This window comes from Acanthaster planci, linkage group LG05 (genome assembly GCF_054643075.1).
Source record: "Acanthaster planci isolate LZ-2023a linkage group LG05, COTS_SCS, whole genome shotgun sequence".
NCBI classification, from domain to species: Eukaryota; Metazoa; Echinodermata; class Asteroidea; order Valvatida; family Acanthasteridae; genus Acanthaster; species Acanthaster planci.
The window spans coordinates 16,067,065-16,094,367 of record NC_141781.1 but is presented as its reverse complement, the minus strand read 5'-3'; the positions used below and the strand labels follow the sequence as shown (position 1 = coordinate 16,094,367).

Sequence of the window (27,303 nt, the reverse complement as noted above, 5' to 3'; positions counted from 1 at the left end):
TTTCAATTTTCAACAAAAACCTCTTCATTAGAGTCTGAAAATCAAGTTTTAAGTGTAAAAAACTTTTATTTTAAAATTTTTTTTTGTTCTGTTTCTAGCTAACATGAGTAGAAATAAAAGATTGACATTTCGTTTCAATGTAAAATATCTGCTGAGGCAACTAAAACTTCGTTTAAATATAAAATATTGTTTTTTTTATGTTGCCTAGATGTACCCCTTCCAATGGTGTAGAGTGTGATGTGGGTCGATTCTTAGATGATATGGTAACATAACATTCAAAAAAGTCAACTAAAATAGCACGAAATACATCTGCTGAAAAATATTTACGATAAGACATTTTGAAGAGTACCTTCTTGTACCCATGGTAGAGTGCCATAAATTTGTAACATATCAAATGAGTAAATATCCCTTGTCATGGTAAAATCTCTGTAAATTCGCGGAAATGCCCCTTACACATGTTACAGACAAAATTTCGATTGATGTTTTCACTAGAAATATTGCCGATCACACGCGAACAAGTGCCCTCTGTTGACATGAAAAGTCCATGCAATTCAGCAACACGTGCTCGTACATATTTCTCTCCGATCCCTCATGGTTTGCACAATGTCATCGCAATGAATATTGAAGTGCCAAAGCAAGACTTTACATTTTCGACGAAGTGAAATCTCTTTAGTTGTGCTTTATTCACCAATCTGCGATGAAATAAGAATATCTTGCCTCTGGTTGCATGGAATGTGAGATGTATTGTAGAGGAAAAGTCTTGCCCACAAATTACAAACGAACAAAGTTTTATTTTTTCTGTAAAATTGACCAGGATGGAGCACAGTATGCGAGCAGAGAGAAAAGGGTAAACACTGTTTTAGCCAGCCAGACGTGTTTTCTCAGAGGAAGCCAGAAACACAGGTACTTTCATCTTGGCCTGATTTTTGTCAGGTCAAAAAACCGCCAAAACAAACAGACAGTACTTGAGCCGTCAATGTGATGTAGAGCAGACATTGATGGCTTTATCGTAACTCATTTCCAAGCAACTAAAAGCACTGAGGGAGAAATGTATGAAATTGAACAAATCACTGTCCCCTTAGCATTCAAGAAATGTTCTCTGATGAATAATTTTTAATTTGTGAGAAAGCGCCATCTCCAAAACCAATGACGCATCATCAATTATGGTTGCAGAAGCTTGTCCAAAACGGCTGAAGCTGATGTTCATACTCACCCGAGAGTTAATCCCCTAGATGAAGTGGGACCTCGCAAAACAGACACGATATTAGATGAGTTGGGAGTAGAAGCCGTGGAAAATGGAGTATTCCAAACTCAGTTACTTTATTTTATATAACATAAGAGAAAAACTGTTGATGTTGGCATGAGGCTATTTACAGATGATTTCCGCAACGGAAATAAGTTAATGTAACTTTTTTGGTGTTATCCCTCCTATTTTCACTTTTGTGAATCTTTGAGTTGGCTTTTCTTTGATTTGTTTTTTGTAATATCATTTTGTGAAATAGTGAATAAATAAAATCAAATCAAGCTGTTTAATCACTTCCTTCGATAAGGCAAAATGAACTCCAACAGGTATTCCATTAATTTCATGAAGACATAATTGGCAAACTGTAAACTCAACTATTTATTTCAGAATCTGACTGGCTTTTAAATTGGGGTAAGAAACCAACATACATAAAATAAAAAAGCACCCATAAAAATGCTTGAACAAATCACTGAAACCTTCGTTTATTTAACCCCAAAATCAACAACAAAGATTGTTTTGATACCGCAGCGGTACAGCAGAACAAACAGTGCAAACGTTTATGCAAACACAGCCAAAGAGTGCGCTGTACATAAGTAGCGCCCTCTTTCAGATTTTGCTCCCATTTTTGACCATTTCAGTGAATTCTCCGGTTAAAATGTGTTCAACCTAGTTTTCTGTATTTGGAGATGATGTTCAAACATGTTTGATATAGTTTTTAGGAATTTGGACCTCTCATTGTCCTGATATCTACTGATGTCTGGGTCAAATATGGTTTTAAACCACTGTGCACGTATTTCAAAAGCTACACACTTGTGACCACCCATGCATGTAACGCACGTGTAAATCTGTGTCGCGTGTAAACATATTGACTACAATCCTACCTTAAATCTCCCAAAATAACGGGGTATTTCATACCAGGGGTTAAGACCCTGTGACGTATGTTGAGAACTAACATAGTGTAGCAAGATCATACCCATAGGAATCAGATTGGTGATCAGGAGTATGCAACTGTTGAAGCAGGTACATGAACATACATCTGAAGCTTAATAACTGGCCATTATGACCACTCCTGGACCAAAGCAGTGGTGTTTGACATTACCATATTTATTTCTGAGACCAAGACTTACAGATGGGTCTGTCTGGAGCAAACTGTGCTTTGACTGTAGCTGAGGACATGAAGGAGTGGTCATCAGCAATTCCAAACAGAACTAATTCCTTCTGGACATCAGAGTACTCAAACCTGTCAACAAAAAATGCAGAAACATATTTAGTCTGAGTATTGTGTGCTCAATGAAGCCCCATACACAAGTGCATGGCAATATTCTACAAAACCACACGCCATCCTGTTAGATCAACTAATAGGAAATCAGAACAAATGTTGACTATTAATAAGTCTTTTGCATCACTAAATAAGAATTTACCAAATTTGCATTGGGATGAAGGTTACCGAGTCCCAAGGACAAATCCAAATTGCCGTTCAACAACGTTTCATTATCTGAATGCAACTTTTTATTTCAGCATGTTAATGAGCCAACCAAAACATCCGACACATCTAGCAATATTTTTAATCTGTTATATTCCACCAAACCTTCTAGTGTCTTTTATGTTGACATTACTTCTGGCATAAGTGATCACAAAGCCATTCTTTTCAAATGTAAGTGTTAATTAAGACAGCTCCCCAGGAAAAGAGAAAGGTTTATTTTTATTAAAAAAATGATTTTTAGTAAAGTAGTGGTCCAGCCTCCAGCTGATCACTTGGGGGTGGTGGTTCGTCTGCCACTGAAGGGGGAATTGGAGGCCGACCCCAGAAAAAAAGTGACTAGGACAGGGGTCGAAATTAACTTGGTTTTCTATGGTAGCCCACAGGACTTAATAATGTCATTGTTTTACCAGTCCTTTGAGTTTTTCAGTAGTCCTACAAAAATGCTAATAGGCCTTGGTGTAAGTACAGTAAAACAACACAGGATTCTTTTTATTTACATGTATATAAGTATGGTTTAATATGCCTTATATTTGCTATTCCACATTTTATGTTACTCTCCAGCAGGCCCCAGGAGACGAACACTGCTACTTTCCACGATTCTAGTCCCCAGACTAGCAACGGTCACTTTTTCAGTTTTTGCAAGCCAATATAGGATTTTCACATTAAAAGTAACCCGAAACAGCATACATTCACAATTTTTTGTCATACTTGCGTTAGCAGAGGAAGGATTAGAAATCACTAAAACTAAAATAATTAAGTTTTGGATATTTGGCACTCAAATCGTTTCGTAAACTGCTCAAATCCGAAAAGACGGTATCGATCCATGTGCGCTCGGAAAATTGTATTGTTTCTAACGCACAATGCGATTGGCCGAATCGTTTCATTCTTTTCAGTAACAGCCAGTAGAAATCAATCTTACGTGCTGGAAAGACTATTGTTATTGCTTCTAACACGCAGGCTGATTGGACAAAATGCTGGATTATTTTCACGATAGCCCAATTGAAAACGTTTTTTCTCGTTGCACAATATATCATTGAAGTGTATGGGGTACCGTGAAATCCACACGTACACTTGTATGATGCGTACAATTTCATGTGGCTGGCCTACCTGTGTAGAGTATCAGCTCGACATGAATACATGTATGCATGGGCCGTGTTGTGTATGGAAAGAACCCGTTGTGTCTACAGTGTAACGGTAGGCTGTACAAATGTACATGTACATGTATCTGCAATCAAAATACCACTGCACGGCATGGTGTTACATTTACGGTGTGTATTTCTTTTCATGCTCCCACTAAAAAAGGCACTAGCCCGCCGGACTACCGACAAATAGGAACTACTAGTCCTCCCACTAAAACCACTAGCCTCGAGTTAGCGGACTACTGCTAATTTCGACCCCTGCTGGGATGAAAGTGGGATCCCACTCAGATCCCAGTGGTATACGTCTATCCCACTGGGATTGCAGTGGGATGAAAAGTGGGATGGAAGTGGGATCCCATTTCCAGTTGGGATTGTAGTGGGATTCCAGTTGAGGAGGGATCACAGTTGTAAGCAAAAAGTGAGATCCCAGTTGAAAGTAAAAAAGTGAGATCCCAATTCAAAGTAGGATCCCACTTCAAGGCAAATACATTTATATAGAGAGATTCCAGTTGAGGTGAGATCCCACTTGCAAGTAAAAAAGTGGGATTCAAGTTGAGATGAAATCCCGTGGGGGGCTGGAATCCCAGTTGATTTGTCATCCACTGTTTACATTGACTCAAGCACTTGCTGTATTAATTAAAGAATGAAGCTTACTGAGAGTCACCTCAAAGAAACTTGAGGATTAAGGTGAATAAAATTAACAACTTGCCGCAGGAGGCTCCAGTACCGGAGACATAGGCCTTATATTCATGGCCAGGGTTTCCGAAATTGGCACTTCATTTAAAAAAAAAATGAGTTGCTGGGCATTTTTTAAAAAGTTTATTGCTGTCAGTGAAAACATTTAGGCCATCATCGGAGGTAAATAAATTGCTCATAGGCAATAATGGGTTCCTGGGGCCGGAGAATTGGGTCTTTATTTTATAGCTGGGTGACAAACTCATAAAATCCTGTAATACATTGAGAGCTGCTGCGAGCTGCCGGACACTGCCAATCAATCCCTGTATTCTTTCAGTGCAGAGCGCTGGCTATTAGTGGAGATAATATGTGTATTGTTTGTGTAGAGCACTAGTTTTTGCACTGCCAGGCACTCGCAGCGGATTATCACTACACTGCACTGAAGACAAAGCACGGGCTGTGCGAGCTCTTTATGCACTTGTGCCCCACGAATGACCCGGCCCGTGCACTGCTGGCCCTTGCCACGTTGACTGACAGGGCTTGGCCCCCACTGCTTGAGAATAAAATCGCCGCGGCTATATTGTCATCAGAGCACAGACAACATGGCTGAAGTTATATCCGGAGAGTCCAGTTCTTCCACTACGACATTAACGCACGTGCGATCATGGACTGATCTGAAAATTGAGAACTGAAGACCCTTCTGGGCCTTTGCATAATGACGGGCATTGCGAAGCACCACACCCTTCATAGCTTCTGGTCCACCGACCCACTACTGAAGATGAGCCTATTCCCGTCTGTCATGCCCCGAGATCGTTTCCTTGCCATCCGACAGTCCCTGCACTTCAACGACAACACCGCCATGCCGGAGGACTGCGCTGACCGCCTCTTCAAAGTGCGCCCAGTCATTGACCATCTTGTTCAGAAGTTTGCCACGATCTACGTTCCTCAATGGGACATTTCTGTTGATGTTCTACGGGCGTCTCCACTTTGCTACCTACAACCCCAGAAAGAGGGCCCGCTTCAGCATCAAGATGTACAAGTGGTGCCAGAGCAACGGGAACGTCGCCAGGTACTACTACAACTTCAAAATCTACACTTGCCAAAGTAAGGGAGACCTTCCAGCAACTACACAAGTTGTGATGGACCTGGTGAGTGACCTGAATGGCAAGGGCTACAACCTTGCCCTCGTCTAGGCCTTCAGCAGTCCCAATTTGTTTAAACGACTTCACAACCAGAAAGAAGTTCAACGTCGTTGGCACTGTCATGGCCAACAGAAAAAGGATGCTGAAAGACCTGCAGTCCGTCATGCTGAAGCAGGGTAAAACAGAGTTCCAGTCGGCCGACCTGGGTGTCAGCAGTTCTCTCCTGGCCGTGGTGTGACGAGACAGTGCAACATCCGTATGCTCTCCACTATGCATACGGCAGAAATCCGTGGCTCCGGCAAGCAAGACAAGACGGGGAAGGAAAAGTAGAAACCAGCCTGCGTCATCGAGTACAATGCCCTGATAGGGGGGTTGACGAGAGCAACCAGCTAGCAGCAAATTATAAAGCTACTCGCAAGTCCCTGAAATGGTACAAGAAGCTCTTCTTCTACCTGCTCGACTTGACGCTGGTGAACAGCTACGCCGTGTACCTGGCCGTTGGTCACCGCCTCTCCTTCCTCGACTACCGCTTGAGTCTTGTCCATGAGCTGCTGTTCGACGAGCCCTTGCCCGAGTACCGCCCTCAGCACGATACTCCACCATTCACCAACTCCCGCTTTGTCGGCCGCCACTTCCCCGTGGACTTTGAGAGGACCAGCTATGGCGACTTCCGCTACCGGCGGTGTGTCCTCTGCGCTTCCCATGGTCAGTGAAAGAAGACACACTCCAAGTGCGACACGTGCGTCGTTCCCTGCTTCAGGAAGTACCATACTGTCCACTGATTGACACTTTGAACATTTATTTTCATGGACATTTCATGGACATTTTCATGGACATTATTATTTTGTATTTTTCATGACTTGATGCCCCACTTATCTGGTGTAAAACAATAAGTCATTTACTGGTGGTTTTAGGAGTTGTCATAGTTTCATCCCTTGAAAAAAATGATGAAAATTACAAGTTTACTGAATGTACAAGTTTTAAGACATGTTATATTTTAAATCCTTGCAAAAATGACAACCAAAAATTCTGTCATGTACTGTTTTGAGAATGTTGTATTTTCATCCCTTGAAAATGTGGCAAATTCCTTGTACTGGTTTTACTAATGGGTAATAATTTCAACCCTTGAAAAAATGAATAAAAAGACAAAGTTTCTGGAAAGTACTGCTTTGAGGATGTTGTATTTTCATCTCTTGAAAAAGTAGCACATTTCTTTGTAATGGTTTCACTAATTGGTCATGTTTTCAATCTTTGAAAAAAGGACAAAAAGACAAAGTTTCTGGAAAGTATTGCTTTGAGGATGTTGTATTTCCATCCTTTTCATTTGTTGCACCAGTGTTAGGAGTTCGCTCATTCTTGCCTTTTTATGAGTTTAGCTTTTTATTTGATTAGAAAGAGTGGAAATTATTTTACTGCTTTTATGAGTCCAACTATTTCAATGAGAAATGAAAAGATTAGGTGAAACTAAACCTGTCAACATAAAGTAATTTTCTGTGTACTATTTTATTCACAGTACTTCCCCAGCCTGTGTTATGTTTTGGCAAATTCAAAGTAACAAAGAGCTTTTTGATACATCCCTTTATACATCAGATCATGATGGTATGTGTATACATTTATTAATTCAGAGGGCTATTATTCACTTTGGCAGGGGTCCTAAATAAAGGAATGTTTGGCTTGTCACACAGTTGGTTGTCAATAAAAACAAACTAAAAACAAATGCACACTCACAGTGTGTCAGATCTCTGAAACAGACTACATCACCAAGTAAGGTATTGACTGAGTAACAAGGAAAGAAATTCTGATGTCATATACATTGTACACATAATATTTTCATCACCCCCACCAAATATGCTTTGGTGACCAATCACAAGGGTCAAGTGAATAAAGGTTGACAACCCTATGATTGCAAGCTCAGTATTTGTACATGTTTCTCTAAGTTAAAGTGTACTAAGAGTTTGTTTATTAAAAAAACAAGTTGGGGCACAACAGTAGTTTTACAAAAATAAACCAGGTTACAAGTCACATCTTAGCGTAGCTCAAACTGTTATGATGATGATCTCATATCTGTATATGACCTGCCCATCAAGCACACCCCAAACAAAGCTCCAGTTACAAAGCCAACTACCGTGTCACACAGAACTTCATTAAAAAAATGTATGAAAAGCACAACGGAACGTACATGTAACCAGTCAAAACAAAGCTAGAGCCAAAACAACAAGTATGACTGTCAAAAAAAAATTCGGAAGGGTTTGAAAGTTTCAGGTCATTTTTTGTGATGACTGACAGACATGAATGGAAATGAAGTCTACCAAAGTTGCCACAAAAAGTGACAAAACTTGTCTGAATCTACGTAAAAATATCTGCAGTCGATAATTCTTAACAATTACGGACAATTCACACCACAATGCACAATGCTGGTCGAGTTAACTGGCCAACAATGTCCGCATTTCACGTGTAACTTGTGCATGATGCATCCAGCATGTCCAAAGGGCTGGCGGGCAATAAAGCTCGTGCAGTGGCAGGAAATTTTGTGGAAACGCGCTCGCTTCAACAAGTTCAAACACCAGCAATACAGCCTCAAATTAAATTCACGAACACCGAAAATAGTACACACATGGCAAAGACAAAAATGTTGGTATGACAGTTATTGACAGTACATGTACATGCATACTTGTACAATACACGTGACACACAGACATCACTACTGCAGCTGACGCCGCTATTTCAGTACAGACACAGATCTGATAAACGAACGCCATAGTCTGCTACACACCGCTCATGGTGCCTGGCCTGCAGTGCATCTACTGTCCAGAGTACATCGTGCATGATGCAACTTTGCAGTTATGAAATGACTTTGTCTTCGGAAAAGAAGAGAGGGCTTTTATTTGGTTCCACGATAGCCAGCTAACAAGAATGTGCATATTTCTTGTGACGCAGGTAACGAAATTGTAAGGCCGAAAAGGAGCACTGCTTCTTACATGCCACTTCCAGTCCACCTTCAGTGAAGCTGACCGTGCCCGGCTCACCCAGCATATCGACCGCCGTTGCCGCCGGGAGTTCGAGAAGTGCAAGGCCCGCCAACTCGCCAAGTTCCAAGACCTAACTGAGGAGAGTTCGGCCCGTCACACCACCCAGCGCCCAATTGAGTCTGCTGTTGACACATCGAAGTGGGTTGTCAACCTCTCCGCGAGGACCCTCACCACCGTCGAGACATCTCTTCTAGGGAAAGGCTTCAACTTCACCGTCACCCCTGACCACGTACCGGCAACGGAGATCGTGGCCAGTGTGGAAACAACGTTGAAGAGGCTTGACCCGGAAACAGCTGATGTGGTCCGCAGAGAAGTGAACGCTTCATTACGGAGGGCACGCCCGCCCAGGAGCAACATCAACCGGGAGCAACGCATCGCCCTGAAGGCTCTACGGCAAGATCGTTCCATCGTGATCCTCCCCGCCAATAAGGGCCGTGCCAGCGTGATCCTTGACACCCACACGTACCGGGACAAGATGGATGAGCTCATCTCCACGGGCCCTTACCGGAAATTGGCTAAGGACCCCACCGACCGGCTCTGCAGGATGATCACAGCCCAGCTTTTTGCCCTTAACAAGTCCGGAGATCTTGACGATGCCACCTACCGGAAGTTAGGGAGCCCGGCGGATAGACTGATGCGTGAAAGCCTTTCAAAGGCTGAGCCAAGCTTCAGCCAAGCCTAGGCCAATGGACCTTCATAATCCCCAGCTGATAACAATAGACTGAGCTCCTATGAATAGACCTCAATAACGCTCTCTTCCCCAGCTCAGACTTGACTGGACGATCAGCCCTCTTTTGTGTTCTTCCCAGCTGAGTGCATTCCCGCATAACAAAAGAAGCCCGAGCAACCTTGTCGGGCCTCTTTGATTTTCGTGATTGACATATGGGGATTATAGGGTTGGTTTTGGCTGGACAAGCTGGTTTCCACTAGGCAAAAAGGCCGGGCTTCTGGACGGCGGCGCCGCTCAATTATTGTTGAGTGTTGTTATTCTTTCTGTTTCGAGTCTAATTCAGCAATTTGCGTGGTTCGGGGAAGATTATTTTTGTCATGTTTTATCAAGTATAACTTTTATATCAAATTGGCTCTCCAGCGAGGTGCATGTTTGTGGTATAACTATCTTCGTAAAAATTATTTAAAACCAATTTCAATTTTTCCTCTGACACTCAAAGCAACAGAACAACAAAACAACAAGAACAAACTCCAAACAAAACAAATAACAATTTCGGTATTGTTGTGCCCTTTGGATGTTTTTCTTTTTTGTAGAAGTCTTGGCCCTTGACGAAATAAATGTATCAGGCCACTCTTATTACGAAATCGGCAACAAATCTGTGGTTCCAGCGAAAACGAGCTATATATGTGGGGAATAAAATCTGTTACAGCCAAATCGCTACCACGAACTTCCTGTTTTAACAAAAGGTTTTCGTGACTCCGTTGCCTGAAAAATCATTGTTGAGGATCTATTCATAACGAGCGTTTGCGAATCGCGGTGGTGAAAATATGTGCGCAGTACACCTCACTGGTTCCCGTAGGGCCAAACCGTTGCCACAGAAGGCATGATGGAAATGCGGAAACCAGTCAATGTACCGTTCCTGCCAGAAAGGGTCGTACGTCAGCTCTTAGCTCTATAGTTGGAAGTCGAAAAAAAACTGCCGTCACAAATTTTTCTGCAGGTTCATTCACAAAAATTGATCTCATGTCTAATGTTTGTGTTTTCTGTGTTGATGGGTTTGAGGTTGTACTGCTTGTACTCGAAAACGAGCGTGTTTCCACAAAATTTCCATCCACAGCAGGAGGCTTATCGCCCGATGCATCGATCACGCTCGCTTACAAAACAGTATACAGACATCGTTTGCCAGTTTCCTGTCATCACAAACGTAAGGCATGATTCAAAAATCAACGAATTCTTACATTGATTTCACAAAAGCCCAAACAAAATTTCGCTTCCCAGTTCCGACAAAAATACGCTCACACAAGTTCTCTTTACTACTTGCATCTCAAGAGCCCAACTAGTCACCCATACTGAATTATGCATATTGTTGCAAAAACGCGTACCCGCCAACCAATGAGACTGTGTGGTTTCATGACGTATTTTTGCAGGACACAGCTGTCCAATCGCAATATGTATTCCTTTATGACATCATGCTTTTCAGCGACCATTTCGCACGGGGGCACGGCGGGCAGACGCGCCGCAAGTGGGCGAGTGAACTCGGACTAGGAATCATTCGTGTCATGCAGTCAGTGTCGAAATCAAAAGAGAGACGGAAAATGAAATAAAAATGTCGCTCCATGACACGGTTTGTGTTGGAAACACTACTCACAAGGATGGGGGCTCCAATACACACAGGCCTACTTGCGCATGCCGTTTAGCTTCGTCGTCATCCATGGCGATCGAATGTCTTATCTCACATGCACATTAACGACGTTATTATATGACAGTGAATTTTTTTTTCTATTATGATTGATTGAATCAAAGTGCTGCGCACTGCATGGTATTTTTCTACAATTGTGAACAGAAGTGAGGACAGCCGTCTAAGTGCGCCAAATTTTACGGCTGTACTATACAGTATTCGAAAGTAGGCCGACACCAGCCATGTGGATGCAATGCCTAGGGCCGTTTATTCAGCCCTATTAAGTTCAGCCTTATTAAGTTATTCAGCCCTAGAGAGCCACTGCAGAGATCATTTACATGGAAAAAAGAAAGGTAAAGTTGAAATAAGAATAACGCCACACTACTTTAAATCATTCTTTGACAGGATAAGTTTCCCTCTTCCAGGTACATTGTATGACCCAGCCCCTACTTTAATATCAAAAGGAGTTCACCACGATCAAAGTTTAAACTGACGTTTGAATTTTAATAGGAGTAATACCACTGCTGTGAGACGAGAAAACTTCGAGGTACAATTGAAATTCGAGCATGTTTTATTTCATTCCATTTTAAGCAATTTGACAGTTAATTGCAACCACCTTATTTAATGAGAATAACAAACAAACATAATTGCAATGAGTGGTTCTGATCTGATGTTATTTCTTGTAATTTAACAGCTATGAAAACAGCTAAGAGAATAAATAGGCGTTTATTGTAATTCTGTTGTGAGTCACCCTGGTGGGATGAAATAATGACGACACTAATTCCCCCCAACCCTCTGTGAAGCCTTCTTGCATTTGTTATTTACAGCATCCCGGATCGCTCTCGCCCCCATCCCAACAGTGTCCCCTGGAAACTCCTTTTCTGCCTGTACAAGTATTGCCTGATACCGTTCTTCATCTATCAGAGCACGTTTGTGGACGATGCCATGTGCTGTCCGGGTTGGTCCTCCGTTGACGTTGCTGCACACAAGCTCGTCATCCCGGAATAGATGGCCAACGAGTTTCAGCACTAAGTGCTTACCGCTTGTGGACATGAGCAATTTATCCTCATAGACGGCTCTTTTCATCGAGGTTGTTGCCCTGCCTCCCCCAATGATGACATCGTCGCTAGTTGATCCGTCTAAAAACCGAGGGGTCGCGGGAGACGCACTAGGTGATTTGGTAGCATCCTTTGCTCGAATGTACTCTAATAGTTTCGTTTGCAGTCTGTTTGTGTGGTCCACTTTTCTGCTCAGCTGGGCCATGTCGTCTCCCATGGACTTTTGCTGACTGATAAGAGTCCTTACGAGTCCTGGCAAAGCCAGCAGTTCAGCAAACACCGCGTCAGACGAAGATCTGGCCAATAGGGGTGGCGACGCTGGCTCAAGTGCGGCCAACTGGGGAGGCGAAGCTGGCTCCGATGCGGCCGATGGGGGTGGCGAGGCTGGCTCCAGTGCGACCAGAGGGGTTGGCGAGGCTGGCCCCGGTGCAGCCGATGGGGGTGGCGAGGCTGGCTTCAGTGCAGCCGATGGGGGTGGTGAGGCTGGCCCCGGTGCAGCCGATGGGGGTGGTGAGGCTGGCTTCGGTGCAGCCGATGGGGGTGGTGAGGCTGGCTTCAGTGCGACCAGGGGGGGTGGTGAGGCTGGCTTCGGTGCGGGCGGTGGGGGTGGTGAGGCTGGCCCCGGTGCAGCCGATGGGGGTGGTGAGGCTGGCTTCGGTGCGGCCGATGGGGGTGGTGAGGCTGGCCCCGGTGCAGCCGATGGGGGTGGTGAGGCTGGCCCCGGTGCAGCCGATGGGGGTGGTGAGGGTGGGTTCGGTGCAGCCGATGGGGGTGGTGAGGCTGGCTTCGGTGCAGCCGATGGGGGTGGTGAGGCTGGCTTCGGTGCAGCCGATGGGGGTGGTGAGGCTGGCTTCGGTGCAGCCGACGGGGGTGGTGAGGCTGACTCCGGTGCGACCATTGTAGCTTGTGCCGGGGGGGAGGTTGGTTTTAGCTCCGACAGGGGCACGTCGTCATCAGAGTCTTCACTGGATGACTCGTTGAAGATTCTTCGCTTTGGAGCTGTAAAGCAAGAGAGAAGAGGAAAAGTAGGACAATGTAACAAATCACTTCACAACGCAACCGACGACAAGGATTTAAACGTCTTCTCTAATCGCCAACATGTTATCTTTTTCTGGATATTACACTGGAGTCCATACTTACACTGTAGTCCATACTTCATAACCATCAGTTATGATCCCAATTTTTGAAATTCCTAATGCATGAAGGGTATCTTTTTATATGCCACTTTTACAAAGTTTGGACCTCATACAGAATCAAAAGTTATTCTCCACTGCATATTACGTCCATCAAGTAGTTTCTACCGATGAAAATAATGCTTCAAACGACACTTACGATTCATATCAAGAATCTCCGCCTTGTGAAATCCGCTCTTGTACTTCACATTGACTATGCTGCCTGCCTGGATCTCAATTCCCTTGTTTTTCTTGGCCACAATTCTGCTCAAGGGTACAACATCGGCTTGATTTTCCTTAAGCCACTTGATCTGAACCACACGGGAACTCATAATTGCAATTTACGAATATTTAGAAGCTGAAGTGCGCTGGGTGTTCTGGGAGAAAGTGCGAAGCAATTAATGCAGCGATTAGCAGATGTGCTAGTGATGACGCTGCTCCAAGCTGTGATTTGCACGGAACACTGCCTTAACATTGTTCTGACCCCCCTCCCCCGCTGACCCCTTGTCAACCGCAACGCAAGCAAGCACATTGTGCCCTGAGAGGAGCCCCTTCGCCGGTACACATCAAGGGTGAGGGTCTCCTTACTACACTGCCTTTGTGTAAGCCGCGCGGTAGTGCCTACACTGGCCCAAACAACGGATGAGTCCTAGCCCCACAACCTCCGTTCAGAGTGGGCTATTGTTTTGTAGCCACTCGGCAAAAACCTCAAGGATGCAGGGGCCCTTTACCTATCCTTTGAGTTCGCCACGCACAATTGCCCCATCCCCAGCTAGCCAATTAAAAATTTAGCCCTCCCATTGCACTTTCCCATTGCAGTACTCGTGGTCAACACGGTTGTTTGTCTGATAGCACATCTGACTTCCGAAGTAGCTAGTGAAATTCTTGAAGGTTTGTTGCACTGTCAATAATACTGAAGATATGATTTGTGAGAATGGATGGCGACGCCGAACCGGCAGGGATGAGGAACTCGTATTCAAACGACGAGCCCAAGCAAACAAGGAACGACGGCACAAACGTCAAAAGTGTGACCAAAAAAGAGGACGTGCCCCGCTGGAGAAAATTCACCCACAGATCGTTCCAGTGGTGAATGACTTTTTGGCACTCTGTGGACATGAAGCACAGAAAGACAGAAGTACAACAACAGGGACAGTTGGTACAACTATCCCAAAGCTGGTTGCTCACATCAAGGAGAACGTCCCCAAAGTTCTGGAGACTCATCCCAAACTGAGTGAGTATATTGATATCGATAAAAAAGCTAATGACACCCCCAAAAATAGAAGACCAAGAAATAGGCCTACGTCATTCTCTTATAATCGCCGTATTTTTAATACCAATATTTCTTCTAGACTGCCCCTTCCCCAAGTCATGAGAGTGCAATCATTTTACACGTACCAACCGAGAACGTAAATTATGCCCCTTAGCGCCACGTCAAGTAAGTGTTTCATGGTAACCACTGTCACACAGATAGTCATAAAATTGCTGCCGACTACAGTCCATGGCAAAGCTAGCAATGCTTCTCCATTTCCCATGAACTGTTGGCCGTTTAATTTGTAACCACACAATAAAAGAACTTTTTCCTCCGAATGTTGGGCAGCACTACGTATTACGGCCCTTAGGGCCTTACTCCGCTGGGGTCAATCGCCGTCCAAATTAATGTTTTAATCTATTTAAAATTCCAAGAGATCTGTTGATCTCTATTGGGCATGCATCATTCTCACGGAACACAAAATTTCACCGAGGAAATTTTTGTGCCTATGTTACAGTAGGCCAATGTTTAAAACTTTGTTTTTCATGATCTAACTACATGATTTTTTTTCCTTCAACAGACGACAGAACAGTGGCTCGGATGATGATGCCTCCCAATCAAGGGAGGAAATCGTCTACTGTTTATCGTCAGACGTTCGATGCACGGGTTATGCCAGCTATAAACAAGAAAAACGTCGGCAACGAGGACGACCATTTCTACACAGCAAGGGCGAACTACGTCTTGGAATTTGCGTCTATGGTAGGAGCAGAGGTGCTGGCCATGGACAACAAAGACAAAATCAAGGTCGGCCGTACAACCCTCGCAGTGGACCGAAGGACCAGAAATAAACGACTGTTCCCCCAAGACGACCGGCCAAATTACTACGACCACGATTTCCCGACCCCCAAATACTTGCTCACACCCTGCGGATACTTGCGTCTTACAACTGCAGAAGACCCAGCAGTGACAACTGATGAACACGGCAGAAAACACTATGCGTAAGTGTGAAAACTAGTTCATGATTGAATAGGCCTAAATGGGTACTTGTGCATGTATACAAGCGGAAACACAAAACAGACGGAAAGAAATTTTAAAATTGCTGTTAACAGCCTCACATTTCGACCCTAGCAGGATCTATATCAAAGGCAAAGAGAAGAACAATTCTAAGAGCATGTAATATAATCGCATGACAATTTGGTTTTCACGTGGCGACGAGAGAGAGGGAAGTGTATTCCTAAAAGAATAAGCAGTAAAAACGCGAGAAGGCGGGAAAGGACAAAACTTTAATACAGACAATGAAGATGTGACGATGTTATGTCACTAAATGGCGATGTTTCCTGGTATTCAAAACCCAGTGACCATTGCCATAGATGTAAAAATTATCTAAACGGCAATTTTAATCTTTCTACAGGCATCCAGAGGTCGGGCCATCGTTCTTAGTGAACAGAGGGCCACACGACGAGGTGACCATTGAAACCCACATCGGGGACGTACTTCAGATGGTCCATAGCATGGTAGCTGCTAGGAAGACCATCCTCGTTCTCATCGTCGACGGAGGATGTGATTACAACATCAACCATCCGGCCAAAGAAATCTTCTATGGTCGCCTTTTTAGGGACACCAATCTGGATGGCCTTGTCGTCACATCCTACTGTCCCGGGCACTCATCCCTCAATCCCATCGAACGGCTCTGGGGACAGGTCACCAAAGCGCTGTCATCAGTGTACCTTTTTGACACACTTCCAGGTATTAAATATTTGTTTGTCTTGCTGTGATTGTTTGATTTTGCTGTTTCGAGTTTTTACCTGGCAGCAATAGATATATACTATATTTACAAATAAACTAATTATCTGTATCATCAAAATTCACCCCCTTTCTAACTAGCTACATAACATGCATATGTATACTCCGTGTTTGCGACGTCTGACTGGTACCCGGCATTTGCGTGTTGTCATTATGGAAATGCACAAACCACTATTTCATTAAGCCATAAGTAATACACATCATGTAGAGGCGTTATAATAATTGTCGAGATTTTGCGGGTCCATTTCCATAAACCATCCGTTTCCTTTTTTAATTTCAGGAGAGGACCGCCCATCATGCTCCCAAACTGATCTGACTGAAGACCAGAAGCTTCAGAAGGAGCATCAAGTTTTTAACTTGGCTATGGGACGCCTCGAACGCTACCTCTGCGGTGTCAAATACTGTCAACAGCCGTTGACAGTATCCCATATCGAAAGTGGCACTGGGAGGGGTATTTATGGCGATTACCATGAGGTTAAACAAATAATCAACGCCTCCGCAAAGAAGCTCCGTGACAATCGTAATCTTCAGCAAGAGAATATTTTTCTTCACAACCACATGGACAAACGCAAAGGGCAGCTGATTCTTTCCAAGTGCCAAAAAGCGACTTGTGGCCATTGCTCCTCTCGACCATGTGTTGCCAAAACTCAGACCATGCAGATTCTCCGTGACTTTCCCACACCGGAGCCATCGACGTCTCTCCCAGGGCATTTTATCACTTTCCGCGAAGCCCTCGCTCGACCTCGAGGGCTTCCTGACGGCCATATGCCCTCTGTACGTGACAGCGTTCATGGCCGCTGTGAACAGCCTGGCTGCAGATATATCTTTACGTCGGAGAAGGGACGAAAAGACCACCGTCTGAAAATCCACAAACCATGAAGTTTAAGCTGATTTTGATTGTTCTTAATTGTTAATTGTTACAAAATTCAAATCCAAGGAGTACATTTGGCAGAAGAAAAGTGGCGATTCCGTTTTCAAAAATCCTCAATTCTGTTCCCGATTCAGGAATTCCCACAAAAACATTTAATCAGTATTAGTCCATGACAAGTCCATGTTTCAAGAATCGTAATTTTATTTCACGTGTATCTTCATGCATTAAAAAATATCCTGTATAAGTCATGCAACAGCCGTCGATACAGCAAATAATCCAAATCGAAATGTCCGCCATTTCAGTTTACCCACTGGCGAGAATATTTGGAAATTCGTCACAAATGTTAGGGCTTTGTTTGTTTGTTTGTGACTCCAGTTCATACCTTTCTCATATTAGGAAGTGGATAGTTTTCTATCATATTGACAGTGTAGTGAGATCCAAAGGTCTGATTTCGTTCTGTTTTGCCGCTGTAGTCTCGTCCGTTCTGCACGGCTGTTCGCCATTAATCAAGGCGTCCATGAGCAAAAACTTCAGTGACATCTTTGAAGAATTTCGGTCCTTTATGAAGTTACGTGATTTCTAATTTAGGTCTATGTGACTTAATAAAGTTTGATGTTACCGGCATTGCAAAAATATGTCCTTGCATAGTGCATTCTTCTAATATATTTATGATGCATTCTTCAAAAATTCAAAAGTTTGTACTCAAGTGAAAGAAATAATTCCTTATTGATTTTTTTCATGTTACCAATATGCCACTGTTTTAAAGAATACTGCATTATGGTTGAATTGGAAGATTAAAGACCTTGGAGTACGTCTGTCGTTGGCGTATGATTGAAAATTACCGACTAATGTATTGCTGTTCAGTTTACCGCACAACTTGGCTGATAATTCATATAATTTGTAGATTGTTTATGTTATGATTAAAATGTTGATCTATTAGAAGGGAGAGAATCCTTCGACTCTGAATAACTGTCTCACTCTCCATTCCAGTATGTCGCTAGTTCCCTTTACATAGGACTCTATAATAGGCCTACTTCAATACAGGCAGCCTTTATTAGGCCCCAAAACAGTTGTGCTATGCGTCTCAAAAGTAGGGTCGGTAGGCCTAGGTCGGATTTTTTTTGTTTTGTTTAGGGAACAATCTGTGTGCTGATTGAATGGCATCAACGGGAAGACATCTTCCAAAATTATCTCAAAAAATGATTAACACCTGTCTTAATCCATGTAAACATTTCTACATTCCGCAATTCACAAGAAAATCACACACGATTCACACAGTGCATGCTACTCAGGCGACCGCGACGGAAAACTGGCCAACAATGTCCGCGTGTATCGCGTGGTAAGCGTGCGTGATGCATCTGGACCAGCGGGCGATAAACCTTGTGCCACGAGCAGAACAACCTCAAATTAAACTCATGAACGCAGAAAATACATACATAAATAAGAGACCAAGCTCTGTGAATTGCAGAAAACCTCTTCCAACATCGGTATCTTTTCGACCCGCAGCCTTTGGGGTTGCATCTGTGACGTGTATGGCCGATGTAGAGTGGACTTGCACAGTAACATGTACATGACGTGCTTGGTGCAGACTGGATCTGGTTCCTACATTTCCATCACACATTCTTTGCATGGGCGCGGCGGGAACCAGAGCACCTTTTTGCGCATTGAGCTTGTTTTCACGATCACCACTGCGACAGCGAAACATGAATCGGAACCCGTGAAAATAACGCCTTTTTCAAAAATTGCAAATGCAAGGAGGAAGACATATAAAAACAAGCATTTTAAATATCAAAAAAGATTTTTGAAAGAAGTTTGTGAAGACAGAAAAGACATCAGATTACAACTGGCCCATGCAATAGATCAGCTGGTCCGCCGACTTTTCCACAGGTCTATTCTCGGGCCAGCGGACCACCAATTTCGACCCCTGAAAAGTGGACTGTACTGGTCCAGTCAGGCCCCCAGAAGGCCCAGCTTTATTAATTGGCATCCCTTTCTTCACGCCCGAGAATGATTCTGTCGGCTCCTCAAAGGAATTCCATATGTTGACTCCAGTTTAGTTTAACAATACTCCCCTGACAAAGAACCAAAATAATGAGCTACGCTTGGCTGAGCCGAGTCGAGGCCAGGAGGGTCAGAAGCCCTGCGTTAATGATTGCCATGCTACCTTTTGTTAGAGGATTGGGCTCACAAAAGGAACTTCTGCTCTCTGCAAGGCCTAGGCTTGGCTCAGCCTTTGAAAGGCTTTCACGCATCAGTCTGTCCGCCGGGCTCCCTTACGTCCCACCAGCAAACAGCCTCCCCGGATGTACGGTCTACCCAAGATCAACAAGCCGGGGACACCCTTGAGACCCATCGTTTCGTGAGCGAGTTCCTTTGCCTGCAACCTCTCCAAGCATCTAGCCGGGATCCTGTCCCCGCTTACCGGTAACACACCTAATACTGTGCCCAACTCCACAGCTTTCGCAGAGTTCCTCCGCGGGCAGCACATCAGCAGCCATGAGGCGTTGATCTCTTTCGACGTTGTGTCCTTGTTTACCAACGTCCCCATAGATGGCGCTTGCTGTGTGGCCCTTCGTCGCCCGGAGGAAGACCTTGAGTTGCCTGACCAGACATCGCTCTCCCCTGCTGAGATCGTCTCCCTGCTAGAGTTTGTCCTGCGTTCCACGTATTTCCTGTACGATGGAGCGTACTACGAACAGACAGACGGAGCAGCCATGGGTAGTCCGGTGTCAGCGGTTATTGCCAATCTGTACATGGAATCGTTCGAGGAGGAAGCCCTGCAGAGTTGCCCACCCGACTGCCGTCCTACCCTGTGGAAGCAGTATGTCGATGACACCTTTGTCATTGCACCATGGGATCAAGCCAGCCGTCTACTCAACCACCTGAACAGCCTCAAGCCCGGCATCCAGTTCACCATCGAGAATGAGCAAGACAACAGCATCGCATTCCTGGACACTATGGTCCACAGGGAACCCGACCGCAGTCTGACCAGCACCGTGTATCGCAAGCCTACCCACACCGTCCAGTACCTGGCCTTTGACTCACACCACCCAGTGTCCATCAAGAGGGGCGTGGCCAAGTGCCTACATGACCGCACCTCACACCTAGTCACCAGACTGCACCTTCATCCGGCAGTCATCAAGACCCAAGACTAGCACCGAAGTGGAACGACCGGAGTACAAGGCTTTCACCACTCTTCCCTTTGTGGACGGTATCTCCGGACGGCTGAAGAGGATCCTGGAGGACCACGGCATCCGCACCGTGTTCCGATCATCCACCACCTTGAGGAACCAACTCGTGCATCCTAAGGATCCCATCCCACCCGGAAGACGCGGAGGCGAAACTGGCAGACCAATTGGCGAGAGAATCAAGGAGCACCAACACGACGTGAGACTCTCCCGTGTGGAGTCGTCAGCAGTAGCCAAGCACACCTGGGGAGCTGGTCACCACCCCAATTGGAACAGCGTGCAGTGCGTGGACCAAGACCAGCATTGGTACACAAGACGCGTCAAGGAGGCCATCCACATCCGCCTGAATGGACACAACATCAACAGAGACAGCGGCATCGACATACCAGGGTTCTGGCTCCCCACCATCCGCCAACACAACACACGAGGACACGCCCCCTCACGCCCATGGAGTAGAACGTGCGACGCCCACTGAGGTCACCCGTACTGCGTCCGCAATACACGGCAGGGGACACGCGGAAGACGCGGTCCAGCGGTATATAGCGGACTCTGCAGCATCCAGACTTCAGTTGCCTGATGAAGGCTAGCAGCACCAGCAGCCGAAATGTCGCTACCAGCAACACGACACCGAGAGTCATCGATTATCTTTTAACTGTAATTCTTGAGATATTGGACTATGAATTACAACTCTAACATGGCTTTATGCGGCCACTGATGACATCACTGAGACAAAAAGCTTCAGTAAACATCTTCAAATGATGAACAGAAATTACTCTAAGGCTCCATTGATTAGATTACAGCACCAAAGATATAATATGGACAATGGCGAAAAAGAAAGAAAAAAGGAAAAAAGTAGGAAGGAACCAATCTTTTAATCAACTCCTTTCTGGAAAAAGTTAATATCTCCACTCAAGATTCAAGTGCCCACTAAATCATTCGGTTATTCTGCACAAAAGCCCAATCAAATGGGTAAGTGCATAAAATCAAAAGAAGTACCACTGTCAGCATACAGAGGAACTTTAACAATAAACACAAACAAGAAAAATCCTAAAAGTGCCAGTGTTTTTAAAAATGTGAAAGGCTAAATTTCATGAAACCAGAGGGACTGTCGGTATCAATGCGAGTCTCAGTGTGCCACACAAGAGTCTATACAGTACGTCCAGCAGTCTTGGGGGGAGGGAGCTCATCAGTTTCCACCAGTGGCAAGATCCAAAGAAGTCAGAGTCTTGACCTTCCTGGTCTTGACGTTCCTGGTCTTATGTCTCATTCCTGGTCTCCCTCACCTGTCCCAGTCTCCAGATCTGCACCACCATTCACTTGCAGTGGCCACCAGAAGTACACCACACACACTCTTGTAATATTTTCCTTTACAGTAAGTGCATCAGAACTACACCTCATTCCTTTTCAACTCTAAGTTTACATTTAGTCAAGGAGGTGATTACTACAACCCAACGTGACATAAAGGCTTGAGCAACAGTCTCAGCTGTGATGTCTGTACGAGGTATCGCCTCTGGCCAGCGTGTATAGCGATTGACACGTCAGTAGATAAGTGTAACACTCCCAGTGAGGATGCGGTCCGACCAGGTCAATATGAACATGATTAAAACAGGCATCTGGAGTCGAGAATGTGCCGAGAGGGGACTTCGTGTTACGATGTATCTCAGACTATTGTCAGGAAGACAAGACTTTGTCCATGTTTGGACTTCAGTGTTGATACCAGGCCAGATGAAACATGCTGTAAGTAACTTCTGTGAGGCTCGTGTTCCAGGATGAAACAAGTTGTGGAGAACGTGGAAGACCTGTCGACGAAATGTCTTCGGGATGAACGGATGTGCAACCCCAGAAGAAACATCACACACGATCTCACCATCCGAAGTGTGGAGGGGAACTGACTCAAAAAGCAAAGATGAAGTGCTGCTTTGAGTTGCTGAAGCTCTTCATCTTTCTCTTGAGCACTGGCTTTCTTTGCAAAATCAATCTGTGCTGAAGCGTTGACTGTGTTCACCTTGTAATGAGATGCATTGGGATACATAGTCGAGGTGACGTATCTCCCTGGGAGAGTAGCAATCAGGAGATATATTGAGGGAGTAGGTCACACTAAGAAATTTGGATTGGTTAAAATGGGGTTAAATGTCGTTTCTCGGTTAAAATGTATTCCAACCTGATTTTAACCCCATTTTAACCGCATAGATCAAGCCAAAATGTTCACCCCATTTTAACCGTGTTTCAACCGAACCCACCACCCTTTGTTATTCAAGCTTTAATCTTCTTCTGGTCCATCAACAGTCCAAACGAACAGTCACCCATTCTAACCATGTTTTAACGGCGGAGAGATGGTGTGCTACAAACCGCAGAGTCCCGTGGGATAATTCCACTTATTACCTAATAAAGGAGCGGTTTAGGGGGAAATGTCAATCATTTTCCCTATGTTCCACATGTTGGAAATTGGCTTTAATGTATTGGCGTGTGGAGGTATTTGTGCACCCATTTACACAATAAATTCACTGATTTTAAACAAATAACACAAAGAATTGAATTGTTTGAATAAAAATGATATATGTTTCTGGAATAGTTTAGTTATAATAAACTGAAGTTTTATTGGTATAGTTACCGTTCATTAGTCCATAATGACAATTAATCGGAAGTGACTGTTTTCTGCATGCACAAAATCAATCATGCTAGCGCTAAAATTCAAGATGGCGGCGCCCATAATCCAATGTTAACCATTCATCAAGACCGCAAAAGCTTTTACCGATTAAAACTCCCCAAGGCAGTTTCATACCGCCGGCCCATAAGCCCCAACAAATTGGCAAGAACCTGGCAATCCAAACCATCTGCAGAAGAATCTGGAATAATTCATCCCAGTTTTGAGAACGAACTTCCTCATTCCATAATTTCTCCAGCAGACAGCGTCACAGCTAACGGGCTGCCCTAATGATACAGCTGTAGCTCCCCGCCTGCCTATGTGCTGAATCGCTGGGCAGGTCATGTCATGCGTGTACACTGTTGACTACTGCATGATGCGTGATATCGAAGGCAAGCTTTTCTGCATGTGCACGGGCTGGGTTGGCAAAAAGGTGTAATGGGGCAGATGCGGACATGAACCGATATTGTGGCGGGTGGCGATCACCTCGACCGGCTTGTTTTGGCCAGCCGTCAGTATATTTTTAGTCAAGGAATTACTCATTCTCACCTTCTTCAACTTAAACCTTACACTGCACTTTTTGATCTACAGTCTACGCCAAATTCCTGGTTAAAAATCTCTCAATCCCCCGTCCCCAAGCTTAAAATATCCTTTTCATTATCATCTCAGCCAATAGCAAGAATGAAAAAGGCCTCATATGCAAATAGGGGCCGTACCTGTACGCGAATGGCCCAAAATATACTTTCCCCTGGAGTTGCCGTCGATCGAGCGTGATCAGCATCCGATCAAAATTCATTTTGAACGTCCATTTCTAACTTTATTGGCTAAGTCTGGAACGTAAAGGCGTGCATCTTGGAGATTTGCATGCATAATGTTTTTCTGAATATACATAAGCACAAATGTACTGAGAATTTAGTATTGTAAGGCGGCTGAAATGCCATACCTACATGTACATGTACATGTACACTGTAACTTTACATGATAAATTCACTGATTTTTGTACATATACAGCAATGAATTGATTGAATAAAAACGATAACTGTGTCTGGAGTAGTTTATTTTGAATTCTCACCATCATATGATGCGGGGCCATCTAAGTTTACTGTAAATGTACGTAATACATGTACTTGCACGTGTGCATGTACAGTCCCGAGCTAGCTAGCTCTTTTTACAAGGCTGCAGGCCTGGCTGAAATACTCGGGCATCAATAGATTTTGTCTGTCAGATTACAGTAGCCACCAGACTGTCATTCATGAGGGTGTAAATGTCCAAATAATTGAAATGATGAATTTCTGAAGAATTTTGCTCATTGAAAATCTTGAAAAGGTCCCGTTTGTGTGCACTGCATTTTTCAAACAACCCGGCAGCACATGGTTAACCTGGACGAAACCCTGGTGTGCTGCATCAAGTATGATGTCCTTGTTTTTCTTCCTGAACTTAAGAATGTCAATAAAGGCATCGACAAAAGGTAGGCCACATAGTACCTCATCAATAAATCACTGAAAAGTTTACGCTGCATTACACAGGCCAAAAGGCATGCGGACAAAGTTGTACAACCCAAAAGATGTTGTGACAGCCGTCTTGTGTACATCACTTGGGTGTATGGGTATCTGATGGTAGGCTCTGACGAGATCCAGTTTGGAAAATACCTTTTCCCCTTGAAGACCTGTTATGCAATTCTGCAAATGGAGTATTGGATAACAGTCAGGAACCGTAGCTTAGTTAAGCACCCGACAATAGCTGCAAGGTCTCCAGTCGCCTGGCATCTTCTTGGGGACTATAAACAAGGGGGAGGCCCAATTGCTGTCAGAGGGGCTGATTATACCCAGTTCAGCCATATGTTCAAACTCAGCCTCTGCTGTACTATAACAGTCTGGGGCCAACCGACATGGTCCCACTGACTCTGGTGGGCCACAGGTGTCGATATGGTGTGTTGTTGTGTGTTTGACAGTGGCACCATGGAAAACTGGATCCATGATGTCTGGGTACTGCCGCAGGATGTCGTTGAAATGCGAGGCACTCTCAGTTTCAACGAACATTGGGCATACTGAGGGTGTCAAGGAGACAGTCCCATTGACCGTGAGGCTGGTGATGGCATCAATGAGGAGCTTATGGTGTTTAATGTTGTACAGCAGCTCGAAGTGTTGCAGGAAATCAGCGCCGAGAATGGGAGTTGGAAAATCAGCGATTATGAAAATCCAGCGGAACGTCTTCAGAAGACCAAGGTTGAGCATGAGGGACTTTCACTGCGTGTTGCGATTGGTGACTGGTTAACTGCTTGGACGGTGAGTGTACTAGGTGTGCGTTGCTCCTGGGCCATGGACAGCCAGATGCTAACCTCTGCTCCCATGTCAACCAGAAATCTTGTAACAGTGACTTGATCAGTTACAAAAAATAGGCAACCCTCAAGCTGACCAACCGTCTTAGTTGCCGCTAGCGGCTGGTCTATCCATTTCCCTGGTCATTATCACTTGTATCTGGAGATTGATGGAAGGTGCAAGGAAGTGTGCACTTTTTAGTGTGCTTACCATAATGCCAATGATACCAGTAGTCAGTAGATACCTGCAGCATGACGCTGAGCACTTTGGTTGCGTGATTTGCTCTGAGAGTCAGTGTGACTATCCCATCTGTGTCAACCCCGTTGACGATTGTCGGTGACTTGGCTTGTGAGTTGCTGAACTTGCAGAGAAAGTTGTTGAATCTGCATTTGTAATTGTTTTACCTCAGGTAAAGTGACTGGTGGGAGGGGACCGGCAGCAGCAGTGTGGAAGTGCTGGGCTGACATGGCAGCAATGGAGGGTACGCTAGGTATGGGAACTTCCACAATCTTATCCACTATGTCTGCAAGCTGTTCAATTTTGACTGCGTCGGTGGTCGAAGCAAAGATAAATTAGACATTGCAAGGAAGGTGCTGTAGAAACAACTGCTTCAGGATCCGCTTTCAAGTTTACCATCACCCAGCACTTTTTTCAATTTTGCACAGCTGCTATGATGGTTTCCAGTCCCCAAGCTTCTCGGAGATAAGAAGCTTATGCAACTTCTTCTGTTCTGATGCCGAAGTGCGTCAAATTAACTCTGCCTTCAAGGTTTTGTAGCGCTTAGACTCTGGCGGGTCAATCAGGATATCACACACTTCTTGAGCAATCTCCGGTTGGAATGATGTGATGACATAAGAAAACTTTGTCTCAGGCATCATGATACCTCTTGTTGTGAACTGAGCTTCGACTTCGGTGAACCGAAGCATTGTATCCCCAGGCCAGAAAGGGGGAAGTTTAACACTGACAGCAGCCACAGGGGAAGGGAGGGACCAGAAGGTGCCTGTGTCAGTAGAAGCTGTGCTGGCGTGGTCAGCCTCTTTTCTGGTGGTGGCATTTTGAAAGCTGAATGATGAACCAATTTGTATGATAGGTTTAATGGTTGTAGGCCCCCCCAAAAAAATTGCTTGGTGAGTTGTTAAGATCAAGTCAGGGTCACCAATGTGAGAACTCACTGAAACTCACTGTTGCAAAAGCTACTTGCTGGCACAGAACTCTGCTCTGCTGACTGTGATTGTTCCATGGCCGAGGACTAAGTGTTCTTGTCGTGAGACACGTGTCTGCGGTGTGCAAAAACTGCAAGGCAAGATCGAATCCAGCTCAATGCTGCACTGGTAGTTCACAGTTTCTAGCATAACAAGTTTGGAAAATGTCCACAGGACCCACAGAATATTCTCCCACATGAGGCACAAGAAGGCTAATCCAGAGGTGAAATATCTCCATGAAGTTTGATGAACATGCAAAAGAACTTCCACACACACGGCACCAGAAAGTGCGAGAGAAAAACTCTATCATGAAAGTGTGCGTGGTCACCATGAATGCAAAAAAATATGTACACGTACTGTTCATGTGGTTGACCTGTTGTATGGCAGGCCACATTGGACAACGTTTGTATGGAGGGCAAAGCTAAACAAAATTTGTGCTTTTGTGGTTTACACCAGAGGTATACCACACTACAGTACACTTCTGATTTGATTAAAGTACCCCTCACACTTGCTTGCACCCTATGGTTAAACCATCATATATCTTCAAAATTTTTGAGGGGGATAACGAGTGCTTGTGTGTACCCATGAGCATTTAAGAGACCTTACGGGCACTCCCAAGACAATTATGGTGATGTGGAGTACAACAAACAACAGGCATTAGCAAGGGGCTGCTCATGCATAATGGATGTCCTTGATGGTACCTTGAATAATGGCCCAGTTACAAATCAGCTACTTTTCA

At 44.6% G+C, this 27,303-nt stretch overlaps 2 protein-coding genes across 14 annotated transcripts in view; both read right to left on the bottom strand.

Annotated features, from left to right (window-relative positions):
• The window catches only part of LOC110990503 (uncharacterized), a 234,114-nt gene that overhangs the window by 161,872 nt on the left and 44,939 nt on the right, over positions 1-27,303 (bottom strand). For all 13 annotated transcript variants that reach the window (XR_015425229.1, XM_087136873.1, XM_087136866.1 and 10 more), the window contains one exon: positions 2,371-2,483. Coding sequence is in view for 12 of the 13 variants with exons in the window: in XM_087136873.1 (XP_086992999.1) it covers positions 2,371-2,483 (113 nt within the window). In the remaining variant the exon portion in view is untranslated. The remainder of the gene's footprint in view (positions 1-2,370; positions 2,484-27,303) is intronic.
• LOC147799110 (uncharacterized) lies at positions 7,156-18,376 on the bottom strand. The gene is made up of 2 exons (XM_087136865.1): positions 13,450-18,376; positions 7,156-13,116 (listed from the first exon to the last, which is right to left on the bottom strand). Exons 1-2 carry the CDS (start codon positions 13,619-13,621, stop codon positions 11,837-11,839), a joined length of 1,452 nt encoding a protein of 483 aa, XP_086992991.1. The 5' UTR covers positions 13,622-18,376; the 3' UTR covers positions 7,156-11,836.

Coding starts and splice junctions, on each gene's coding strand:
- LOC147799110 (XM_087136865.1), bottom strand. CDS start 13,621: ATGAGTTCCCGTGTGGTTCAGATCAAGTGGCTTAAGGAAAATCAAGCC. Junction 13,117..13,449: donor GGAGATTCTTGATATGAATC/GTAAGTGTCGTT, acceptor CTTGCTTTACAG/CTCCAAAGCGAAGAATCTTC.